This window comes from Aedes albopictus, chromosome 2, assembly GCF_035046485.1.
Source record: "Aedes albopictus strain Foshan chromosome 2, AalbF5, whole genome shotgun sequence".
In the NCBI taxonomy this organism is placed as follows: Eukaryota; Metazoa; Arthropoda; class Insecta; order Diptera; family Culicidae; genus Aedes; species Aedes albopictus.
This window is the reverse complement of record NC_085137.1, coordinates 398,207,140-398,219,414: the sequence shown is the minus strand read 5'-3', so window position 1 is coordinate 398,219,414 and position 12,275 is coordinate 398,207,140. Positions and strand designations below refer to the sequence as shown.

Genomic DNA, 12,275 nt, shown 5'->3' with positions numbered 1-12,275 from the left:
AGCAGACAGAATCTCAAATCGACCACGTTCTAATTGACGGACGGCACTTCTCCGACATTATCGACGTCAGGACCTATCGTGGCGCCAACATTGACTCCGACCACTATCTGGTGATGGTCAAATTGCGCCCAAAACTCTCCGTCATCAACAATGTACGGTACTGGCGACCACCACGGTACAACCTAGAGCGACTGAAGAAAACCGGATGTCGCTTCAGCATACGCGCAGAATCTCGAGGCCGTACAGTGAAAGCAGCCATCGACGAAGAGTGCAGAACGGTTTTGGAGGAGAAGAACTCAGCGAGGGCGGTAGGGTCATGTGGGGTAAGATATCATCCTTAAAACTTTCATCGTTTTCAATGATAATTAGCCTCATTTGTTGGGTTTTCAAAGTGATAACAGGAACTAGACAATATTTGCTCGATACTACAACTAAACTATTCATTAAACTATTGCATTTTCATTGATTTTTAGCGATTTTAAAAACTGATTCGTAAAACGGAAGTGGTGCAAAATGATCATCTGCCATGGGGTAAGATGGCACTTCATGAAAACATTCAAAAAATACGTCCACCAGTTTTCGGGCATTTTCAACTCCTTTTCACCCCTGTCCCGCTTTTTTGGTATACTTAATAAGTGGAGTGTTACTCCCCTCCCCACAAAACGATGATCGTAATATTTGAATGACCCCTAACATGAAAAGCGTAGACATCAACAATCATGCGTCTCCATGTGTACCGCAATCTTGTTGGAAACACTTGGCTGGTAATAAAATCACCAGAAAACCTTAATTGCAAGCATGAAAAACCGGAAGTTGCCAATTTTCATTGGGAAATCAAAAGATTTTTCGTGGGTTTGGCGGCCTAGCTTCTAGAAAAATGTTCGATGCAAACATGTCTTGACACCATTCACCTATAGTAACGATCAAGTCCCATTCAGGAATGATTTTATGAGATGGGCCATTTTACTCCACCTTGGCATTTTGGGCTTTGTTTCCCTAATGCTGCAGCAAGGGATACGACAGAACGTGGAACGTTACAAACAGAAGCGGAAACAGCAGACCCGCCTCTTTCGGGAGAAAAAGCGCCGCCTGGAAGAAGCGGAGTGTGAAGAAACGGAACTGCTGTGCCGTTATCAAGAAACACGGAAGTTCTATCAGATGCTCAACGCATCCCGCAACGGCTTCGTGCCGCAAGCCGAAATATGCAGGGATAAAGACGGAGGCCTCTTCACGGACGGACGTGAGGTGATGGAAAGGTGGAAGCAGCACTTCGATCAGCATCTGAACGGCGTGGAGAACGTAGGCACGGGAGGCCACGGCAACGGAGGAAACGACGACGCCAGTGCAGCGGAGGACGGAAATGAACCAACTCCCACGCTGAGGGGAGTTAAGGATGCCATTCACCAGCTCAAAACCAACAAAGCAGCTGGTAAGGATGGTATCGCAGCTGAACTCATCAAGATGGGCCCAGAAAAGTTGGCCACCTGTCTGCATCGGCTGATAGTCAGGATCTGGGAAACCGAACAGCTACCGGAGGAGTGGAAGGAAGGGGTAATCTGCCCCATTCACAAGAAAGGTGACCATTTGGAATGTGAGAACTTCAGGGCGATCACTATTTTGAATGCTGCCTACAAAGTGCTATCCCAGATCATCTTCCGTCGTCTGTCATCTAAAACGAATGAGTTCGTGGGAAGTTATCAAGCTGGCTTCATCGACGGCCGGTCGACAACGGACCAGGTCTTTACCGTACGGCAAATCCTCCAGAAATGCCGTGAATACGAGGTCCCAACGTACCACCTGTTCATCGACTTCAAAGCGGCATACGACAGTATCGACCACGCAGAGCTATGCAGCATGATGGACGAAAACGGCTTTCCTGGGAAGCTGACTAGACTGATTAAAGCAACGATGGACGGTGTGCAAAACTGCGTGAGGGTTACGGGTGAACTATCCAGTCCATTCGAATCTCGCCGGGGACTGCCACAAGGTGACGGACTCTCATGCCTACTCTTCAACATCGCTCTGGAAGGTGTGATGCGACGAGCCGGGCTCAACAGCCGGGGAACGATTTTCACAAAATCCGGTCAATTTGTGTGCTTTGCGGACGACATGGACATTATTGCCAGAACATTTGGAACGGTGGCAGAGCTGTACACCCGCCTGAAACGCGAAACAGCAAAGGTCGGACTGGTGGTGAATGCCTCAATAACAAAGTACATGCTGGTAGGCGAAACCGAACACGACCGGATCCGTCTGGGTAGTAATGTTACGATAGACGGGGATACTTTCGAGGTGGTGGAGGAATTCGTCTACCTCGGATCCTTACTGACGGCTGACAACAACGTGAGCCGTGAAATTCGGAGGCGCATCATCAGCGGAAGTCGTGCCTACTACGGGCTCCAGAAGAAACTGCGGTCGGAAAAGATTCACCCACGCACCAAGTGCACCATGTACAAAACGCTGATGATTCCGGTGATCCTCTACGGGCACGAGACATGGACCACGCTCGAGGAGGACCTGCAAGCACTCGGAGTTTTCGAGCGACGCGTGCTAAGGACGATCTTCGGCGGTGTGCAGGAGAACGGTGTGTGGCAGAGAAGGATGAACCACGAGCTCGCTGCATTTTACGGCGAACCCAGCATCCAGAAGGTGACCAAAGCCAGAAGGATACGGTGGGCAGGGCACGTTGCAAGAATGCCGGATAACAACCCTGCAAAGCTGGTGTTTGCAACTGATCTGGTTGGCACAAGAAGGCGTGGAGCGCAGAAAGCACGATGGGCGGACCAGGTGGAGCGTGACCTGGCGAGCATTGGGCGCGATCGAGGATGGAGAGTGGCAGCCACAAACCGAGTATTGTTGATTATGTCTTGTCTGGGTCTGTCTATAAACTACGTAGACTCTTTAGGGGAGGGGTTCAGGCCAAAGTCTACGGTCCATACAAATTTTGAAAATTTTGTATGAACAAAAATCTACGGAGGGGGGGGGGGTCTGAGATGACCAAAAATGAGTCTACGTAGTTTATGGACAGCGCCTCTTAATGATGTTGAACAAATAAATGTATGTATCTAACGTCCTTTTTTCTTCGATCTTGTGATCATTGTCCATTCTGGATCGGATTTTTGGGTGCACGGCTTGTAATTTAAGTAAGGTTGTTTGCACCTCATTGAGGCTGCATTGAGGCAAGTTAATATGTCAAATTACTCATAGATGTGCAGCTACAAAGTAAAAGTATTTTGTTTCATGTTCGCCCACTTTCAAGTAATTAAATCCACTTACCATTCTGATTCTCGCCCGTCAAATTGGTGTAATAGATCGGCGCCACGCAGGCCTCGGTCGGGCTGGTGGGTCCCGTAGGCCCCGCAGTATCATCCACTATTCGATGTATCACTCCACCGGTGGCCGTACTCCCAGTGATTCCTCCAGTGATGGCCGCCGGACCAAGGCCACTAATAACACTTCCCAGTGGCCCCGCAACTCCGCAGCCGCTGCCGCTGCTACTGCTGCTGATCACACTAACGCTGTTCAGTATAATCACATTTCCGGTGTTGCTGCTGTTACCGGGTCCTGTCGCCGGAGTGGGACTACAGATCACTCCTCCTGGGACCACCGCGCCGCCGTTGCTGGTGTGTTTCACAATCACATTACCCACTTCCGTTGCACTGGTTCCGACGGTTCCCCCACCCCCGATAATCGTAATCTGACTGGCGTTGCTGCTGTTGCTGCCGAGTCCGAGTCCCAGCCCGGAGACCGGCGGTTGGTGGTGGTTGGTGTGGATGGTGACGGGAAGGCCATTAGTAGTGAGCCGTCCGTAGGGAATAACCCCACCACCGCCGCCAGCTGCTGATGTGGAAATGGATAGTGTTGGGGGCGGTGGTGGTGGTAGTGGTTGGGCCGGAGGGACAGCTATTTGCTTCTTGACGATGTAGCAACGAGGCATGACGGGTCGGTCGCTGTTTGGATTGATCCACGTCGTCGTCGTCGTCTCAATAATGTTATTTGTGCTGGCCGCGTGAGGTGGTTGCTACCTGGCCGCGAGCGCACGTAGGTGTAGGGCTAATAAATCGATAGAAAGAGGAAAAACCGGAAAGTCGAGGGGTGGTTTGTTTCTTCTTTTTTTTCGGGGGGAGTGGGATGGGGTCGCTCGCCGAAAAACAACACACTTGTTGGATTTATGAAATATGTTTTAATGGGGCTCACGGATCCTTGCGTCGCGTCACGTCGACCAAGTCGCGAGCGGTGGAGGAGCTATTCGCTATTCACTTGCTGGCTGTGCTGCTGCTGTTGGTCTTGGTGTGGATCATATGTGCACCGAAGCGAGACGGCTTGACCTGGTGCTCTTTCGCTCGAGCTGGGTCTCCTGGTTCGAGTTGTTGTTGATTTTTCCTTGGTGTGTTTCAATGTTTGTATTGCGCTGCTGTGTGGGTGAGAGTTCTGCTGCGGCTCCTGACTCGGCTTCTGGGGGTGGTGGTTTTCTGTTGGGGGTGGGGGTGGCGGTCACAGGTGTTGTGGAGGGTGACGCAGGACGGCGACAGGGGACCAATATAGGTGAGTCAATGTGTATATTTATGTGCTTAGGGAAAACAATCGTAAAACACTTGTTGTTATGGGGTAGTTTCGGGCGAGTTCCCCACTTCCTCCGACGTGCTTTGGAGACACTTTGCTTTTCTTCACAGGACGAATAAGGGAATATCGCTTTCCACTCAATTTAGTTGCAGTGGTATTGATTTATTTCGAGTTTTAAAGTTCAGAGTGTAAAATATTTATTGCTATAATCTTCGATTGTAACGCGTAAAAACTGGGGAGAATTGCTTTCCAAACTACTTGCACTAGATACTATGATAGATGATTACTCTTTTATATCTTTCTTCATTTTCACAGGATGGGTATTGCTTTCGTTGTATTTTCGTGATTTCTTCAATTGCTTTTCATTTACTACAGTATTGCAGGTGTTTTCGCTTCGGTTCACATCGAGAGAGTTTGCCGGACAGTCAGTGTCATCCACTAATGTATGTATGAAATAATTACAACTCGATGCAACAAGTAGCCGAAAGTTGGTTGCAGTCCGCCTTCCAATCCACTGCGGAGACTGCGGTAGCTGGCGACGATGATGACGAGACGACGGTTTCTGACATGGCACTGACCGCCGCTATCCGGGATCCAACTCTAACAGGTGAGGATCCAGCAGGTGTCCTTCAGTAAGAGCAACCTCTCACACTACCAATTGACCTGTTCTTCTAACTGCTTCCCACTATAGTTACAAGGCAAAATTACACAACACTTTACAGCTACGAACAAACCGAGCTTCTGAATTCATGAGTCACTTCATCCTTCGTATCTGGGGGACCTTCAAGGCAACCTGGAGTCAGATTTCACAATCCTTCCAAGCGACACATAAATCCTTTTCTTCAGGAACCTCAATCGGTCCTCTCGGATCAACTTTGATCCATTTTTCACCAGTTTTCTTCCCGAATAGAACAAAACACTGAACCGGGCCCGGCGGCCATGCTTGCAAACTCGAATCTCTATAGCCTATTTCAACACTCGACCACCTACAGACGAGTTTTCCGCACCAACACCACCGTGCGGTAGAATCCTTCTCAAAACGAAAACCCTCTAACAAGTTGTTGGTAGCTCGAACAGGTTTCCATTCACCATTCACTCGAACTGCTCGATTTTCCACACCAACACAAACAAACCCATCAAATGTGCCACCACTACGACGAGCCCAGGACGGAGAACCATTTTTCCTATTGCAGTGCGAAAATGCGCCCACTTTCCCAGGAAAATCACTTTTCTCGACTTTCCACCGTCAAACTCCACTAAACTTCACTTTCCACCACTTCGCAACACTTTCCCCACTCACTTAGCGTCGGAAAAGAGCATTTACAACGAGAAAGAACGGAAAAACGGTCCAAATCGAGAACGTAGAGGAACAGGAAGCACACAGCGCTCACAGAGGAAAGAAAACATATAGTGACGACGATCGGACTACGTTCAGACGGCCAAACCACCCTCGATGAACCCTTCATCTTCCATCTCATTCCCACCCAGCAGCCACTCACCCCTAGGAGAAAACGCACCAACCATATCTGCATCCACCCCGCGCACTCTCCCATCACCCTCGGGAAAAGGACTCTCACCCAACACCCCATCGAAGGGAAAATTCGAGCAGCTACCACTCCCTTACACAGTCGCGCAACGGACGACGAGCAAACAAGTGGTGGTAAATGCTCGCACAGGTTGCAGCAAAAACCACCCCAACAGCAGCGCGACACAGGACCGACCGACCGATCGAAATCCGACGGAGGGTAGACGGGGGTGGCGTTCACCTGTTCGTTATTGTTGTTTGGCCGCCACCACCACACCACATTGATTCAGCAGTGGAGGACACACAATGCGCATGACGACGGTGGCAGCCGTGTGTTAACACAACACTGACTGACGGTTCTGGGGAGAACAACGGTCTACCTAGAATCCGATCTACTGGAGGCTGGATGCGCTGCTGCCGCAGGTGATGAGTGTGGAACGATAACATCCACATAAGGCAGGGGTTCATTACGGTGATACTTCCGTAATGTGCCTGCATACCGACATGCTTCAAGGAGGTTCATCCTCGAGATGACGATGGATGCTGAGCTGATTCTTTTCTGCGAAACAATCATTTATGCTTAGGGTGATAAAAGGAAGTCGGATGAATTCTTGGATAGGGAAGACTGTTGATTGCTTCTTGGAAACAATCAGTCGGATGGAATTAACTGGAAGGTGGCTTACTGTTTTCACTAGAAGGTAAGGCAATTGTGTGTTGATGAGTATTGATAGATTAATTTTCCATCCCCTTGTTTTTCGTGGCATAATGACCCTACTGGGACAAAGCCTGCTTTTCAGCATAGTGTTCTATGAGCAGTGCTCATTGAGCATTTCCCAAGTTGTTAGCTGGAAGCATTCTGTGCCAATGGGCATTTTGCATGTGTTTATTGTGTGGCAGGCATGAAGATAATCTATGCTCAAAGAAGCCAAGAACACTTTCATTACGAAAAGTTTATGGACCAACCGGGAATCGAACAAATCATGCTCAGCAGCTAAATACGCACGCCATAACAGTTGTGAATATATGGGTAGACCGGCCCATATTTGTATGGCGAGAAAGAAAAGTTGGAAAAATTCACGGGGCACCCTCTAGAATCGTGCCTTTGGATGAGAAGAACAATCTGTGAAAGATTCAGCTCAATCAGTTTAAATCTGAGCTGGCGCAAATGAGTTGAAGGTTTGTATGGGAATTTAAGTCCAAATATATGGGAAATTGGATGACCTACAGTCTCTCGCTCAGTACGCCGGTTCAGCGAGTTCAATTTAGCTCAGAATTGAAAGAATGGTAGTTGATATCCTAAGGAACAACTTTGTAGAAGACCATATCATGATAAAACGTAATTTAGTTGCGGTTTCATTAATTAAGGACAACATAGCCGTCTATGATGTAGAGCGCAAGTTTCGAACAGCAAACACGTGCTGCATCTAACAACCGAGAGTAAACAGGGGAAGTTGTCCTCATCCTGCATTCGTGAGCTAAAACCGCAACTAAATTAAGTTTTATCATGATATGGTCTTCTACAAAGTTATTCTTTAGGGTATCAGCTATTATTAAATATGAGCCAAATCAAACTTTTTCAGCCAGCGTGCTGAATGAGAGACTGGAGGTCATCCAATTTCCCATATATTTGGACTGAAGATCCCATACAAACCTTCAACTCATTTGCGCCAGCTCAGATTTAAACCGATTGAGCTGAAATTTTCGCAGATTGCTCTTCTCTTCCAAAGGCACGATTCTAGAGGGTGCCCCGTGGAATTTTTCGACATTTTTGTAATTGGGCCAGTCTAATATATGGGCCTATAGATAAGTTTAATTACTTGTGAGCTTATCTGGGAGATGATGCGCTGCTGCAAATCAACCAAGTTAAAGCAAGTGCTGCATCGTGACCAATTGAGCAATCTTTGAAGTAAAGTATGGGAACCATTACCTGGTAGCAAATGAGCGCCGAAAAACACTGTTCTCAGTTCTAGTAATGAAGGCGGAGTTGTTCCTGATGACAGCAGTTGGATAAGCTCGAATAAAATACCAATATCACTAGTTTACAAAATAAAACGAAAGTCGTGAACTTCTGTCAACGACCACAAATTTTTAACCACAATCCAAAAATCACGACGATCCACAGACGGATGGGGGTGCCTCAACATGGTGCTAGAAGACCCCGAGCAGCTACCAAAGTTATTTACCAGGGGTATCACTTATCTTCGCCGATGGATCAAAACCCAGCTGATCCAGCGTAGAACAGACATTATAGGTTATTGCCTGTCGAGATTGTACAAGGTGTTAACGTCGGTAATAGCGAGTAGGATACAAGCCCACTGCGATGCCAACAACGTGATGACCGAGGAATTAACAGGGTGTGGCAAAATCATGCAAGGCTACAAAGATTAGATCATCATAGGTGCAGTCATTGTGGACCAAGCTACCGAAAAGCAGAGGTACCTGAGGATAGCATACATCGCTTACAAGAAGGCGTACGACTCAGTACCCTGTACCCTGTACTTGTACCTTCTTGATTTACTGAAGTTGTACAAGGTAGACGTCAACGTCATCAGGCTAATATAACACACTATGGGGATGTGGAGCACGTCCCTACAAATTACAGACGGAACAGCTGTGCTGCAGACCAGGATTCTCAGCATCAGGATGGGGATATTTCAAGGCGATCTTTAGTCCGCTATGGTTCTTCCTTGCGATGATCCGCTTGAGCAGAGTATCAATGTATGTAACTATGGCTACCAACTGAAAAGTGGAGAAAGGAGTACAAGAGTAACCCGCTCTTTCTATTTGCACGACCTGAAGCTGTTTGCGGAATCAGTTCAGTACAGAGGCTGCACCAACTGTTGCAGTTTGTGATGGTGTTCAGCAAAGACATCCGGATGGAGTTTGGAAATGACAAATGTCGGTCAGTCCATCTTCGTTGGAGTCAAGCTGTTTCCGCATCAATGAGCAAAAGTAGACTTTGAAGATAAAGAAAGCATGGAAACAAATAGTACTTGTCTTGATTGATTGCTAGACTGAAAAGTCAGCCGATAACAGTTGAAGGCAAAGGGTACAAATACCGCGCCTTCCTGCAACTTAGAGGTATTCGCCACACATCGATCTAGAAGAAACTGCAGGACAAGTTCTTGCATCGTGTCAACTGTGTGTTGAGGAGCATTCTGTCAGCCAGCAGCAAGGCGAAGGCAATCAACACGTTTACTGTGCCCCTGTTGACCTGCAGATTTGGGGTGTTAAAGTGGACCAAGATTGACAGCGAGGCATTTGAACGACCATGCGCCCCTATTCGTCCATTGAGAGAATCACCCACGCGCAGGGGGGTGGGGGGGAGAGGCGTTACCAATACCCAGATACTATGTATCTCCCAGATCCAGCAGCTGTGGTTATTTTGTTTTGCAGAAAGCCAGAACTGTCATGAAATGTACCGCACTGTATGTGAAACTGACCACGGTTATAGCGCCCTGTATCTGGTGCAGGAGGATTACCAGCTGAATTGCGACGAGCCTAACGACGAGATGATCGTAACGTGGGAGCAGAAGGAGTTGCATGGAACGCACTCCCATCAACTGGAGATCGAGCACATCGAGCACATAATGTTAATCAACGTTCTTCGGCAATATAACCAAGTACCATCCCAAGTAACATCCCAGTAAACCACATGTCGCATAAGGATGTGTATCCGAAATCGTACTTTCTTTCAATAAAAATCACATTCGTAAACAATGCCAAATTCTGTCGTGCACATGACAGTTCAAGTTGCATATAAATCATGACTGTGATCCCTTTACGATGATCTATTTTGAAAACAAACCTAACCGTAAATAATGCGATTCAAAATCGCAAAAGTGGCATAAAACTGATTGATCATATATTCGGATACACTAGGGCCGAACAGGTAGGGCCCATATAGCCGAGGCGGTAAACGCACGGGTATTCAGCATGACCATGCTGAGGGTGACGGGTTCGATTCCCGGTCGGTCCAGGATCTTTTCGTAAAGGAAATTTCCTTGACTTCCTTGGGCATAGAGTATCTTCGTGCCTGCCACACGTTATACACATGCAAAATGGTCATTGGCAGAGGAAGCTCTCAGTTAAAAACTGTGGAAGTGCTCATTGAACACTAAGCTGAGAAGCAGGCTTTGTCCCAGTGAGGACGTTACGCCAAGAAGAAGAGGAGGGAGGGCCGAACAGAATCACACTAACTTGTTAAGAATATCACAAAACTTCATACCGCGGTGGGGAGCCAATACCGTTTAAAATGTGGTTTCTAGTGCAAAGTCTAATTTGTAGATGTAGAACACGGAATAGCCACTTCTCTAAGACACTATTTTAACCACCTCAGAAGTCCTGCCACACAGTGCGAATAAAAACACCAACCCCACGGTCATTCTAATTTCACCCCTCATACTATGATTGAAATTTCATAATTTGAAGATTGGAACAGTATCGCCGAAAGGGTAGTTTCTTCCATGCTGGTAAGAGCCGGCTCTACTGGAGAAAATACCACGGGAATGCCACTCGTTTAAAACACCTTCTGCTCTACCATCCAAACCGATGTGACGGTAATCGCCTTGGTGCAAGATGCCTTCCGCAATTCTTGATTTGCACTTTGCGGAACTGTGCGGGCTGTGACTTACCTTTTTTTTGGTACAGCTTCTGCGGGGCAGCTAGGATGCTGATGGCAACATCCACCGGGTTTCCCGTGCAGAAGTAAACGTTGTAGGAGTATCCTAAATTCTGGATTCCGAGGATACGAGGTTTTTATGTTTGCAGCGACGACGACGACGACGGCGATTGCGGATGTAAACAAAACACATTGTATTGAGCGTTAATCATAATCGCTATACGTCGTATAAACTGACAAACCATTATATGATAAACTATGTCAGAAATGTGTCGAACGGAATCACAGTAATTTAGACAGAATGATTTCAAAGTATTCAGTAGTTGTCTATAAAGGTTGAGTTTATATTATCCATTTTTCATCTACATTCAAGTAATTATGATTGGTACAGTGGTATAGTATCAGGCTATGGATCCCAGGGTTCTATGTTCGAGGCTAGGTGATAGCTTTGTTTTTATTTTTTTTTTTATAATTTTGGACATCGTAACTCTAGCCACATGAAATCATTTTCATTGGTGATTTAAGGAATCGTATTACTGTTTCGATGAGATCGTGATCTGTCGTCTGAAGTATGTATATGGCCTCCACTTTGGTACGTATATAGCAGTTTTGTGCATTTTATACGAGTGAAAAGGTTCTTATATAGTGTTGTAAAACATAAATTATACATACCAAAATGTTAACTGGGATACTTGTCACAGAAGAGTTACGGCGGCGCAGGTTTTTGTTGCGCAGATGACACTGTTACTTACTTCAAGCAAGTAAGTATTTATTTGTTAGAAGCAAGTCACAATGACTTTTGCACAACAAAAACCTACGCCGTCGTGACTCTTCTGTGACAAGTGTGTTACTTGGGATGAGCTAGCGGATGTTGAAGCAGATGTGGCACCTGGAGGACGTCCGTATAGTTCCGGAGTTGTCCCAAAATCTCTCCTAAGGTACCTAGACGAGCTGGAATTGAAGAAGGACCTGAACAGCATCCTGAAAGTGGTGATTCTTGGAACTTGTAGTACAGTTAGGCGGTCCCTGAATCATCACAACAACCAACCTCAGGAGTCCCGTAAGGTTCCATCCTGGGTCCGGTGTTATGCAATGTCATGTACGACAAGGTGTTGAGGTTAGAGTAACCAGTGGGAGTGGAGATTGTCGGATTTACCGACGACATTACGCTCGAAGTCTACGGTGAAACGATCGAGGAAGTGAAGTTGACTACCGACCACTCGATCAAGGTTGTGGAGGCGTGGATGCGGTCCAGGAAACTGGAGCTGGCTCACCACAAGACTGAGGTGACGGTTGTTAACAACCGGAAGTCAGAGCAGCAAGCGGATATCAGTGTAGGTGAGTGCACTATCCTGTCAAAGCGCTCCGTCAAATACTTGTGCGTGATGATCGACGATAAGCTTACCTTCGGTAGCCACGTCGATTATGCCTGTACAAGAGCTTCCACAGCTATTGCGGCACTGTCCCGGATGATGTCCAATAGCTCTGCGGAGTACGCCAATAAGCGCAAGCTTCTGGCTAGTGTTACTACGTCCATACTTAGGTATGGTGGCCCGGTGCACACTG

The 12,275-nt window shown here is 47.1% G+C and overlaps 1 protein-coding gene across 1 annotated transcript; it reads right to left on the bottom strand.

Moving 5' to 3' along the window:
* Positions 1–3,251: 3,251 nt before the first annotated feature.
* On the bottom strand, positions 3,252–6,203 carry LOC115269852 (dachshund homolog 1-like). The gene has a single exon (XM_029878634.2). It carries the CDS (start codon positions 3,935–3,937, stop codon positions 3,263–3,265), a length of 675 nt encoding a protein of 224 aa, XP_029734494.2. The 5' UTR covers positions 3,938–6,203; the 3' UTR covers positions 3,252–3,262.
* Positions 6,204–12,275: the final 6,072 nt, after the last annotated feature.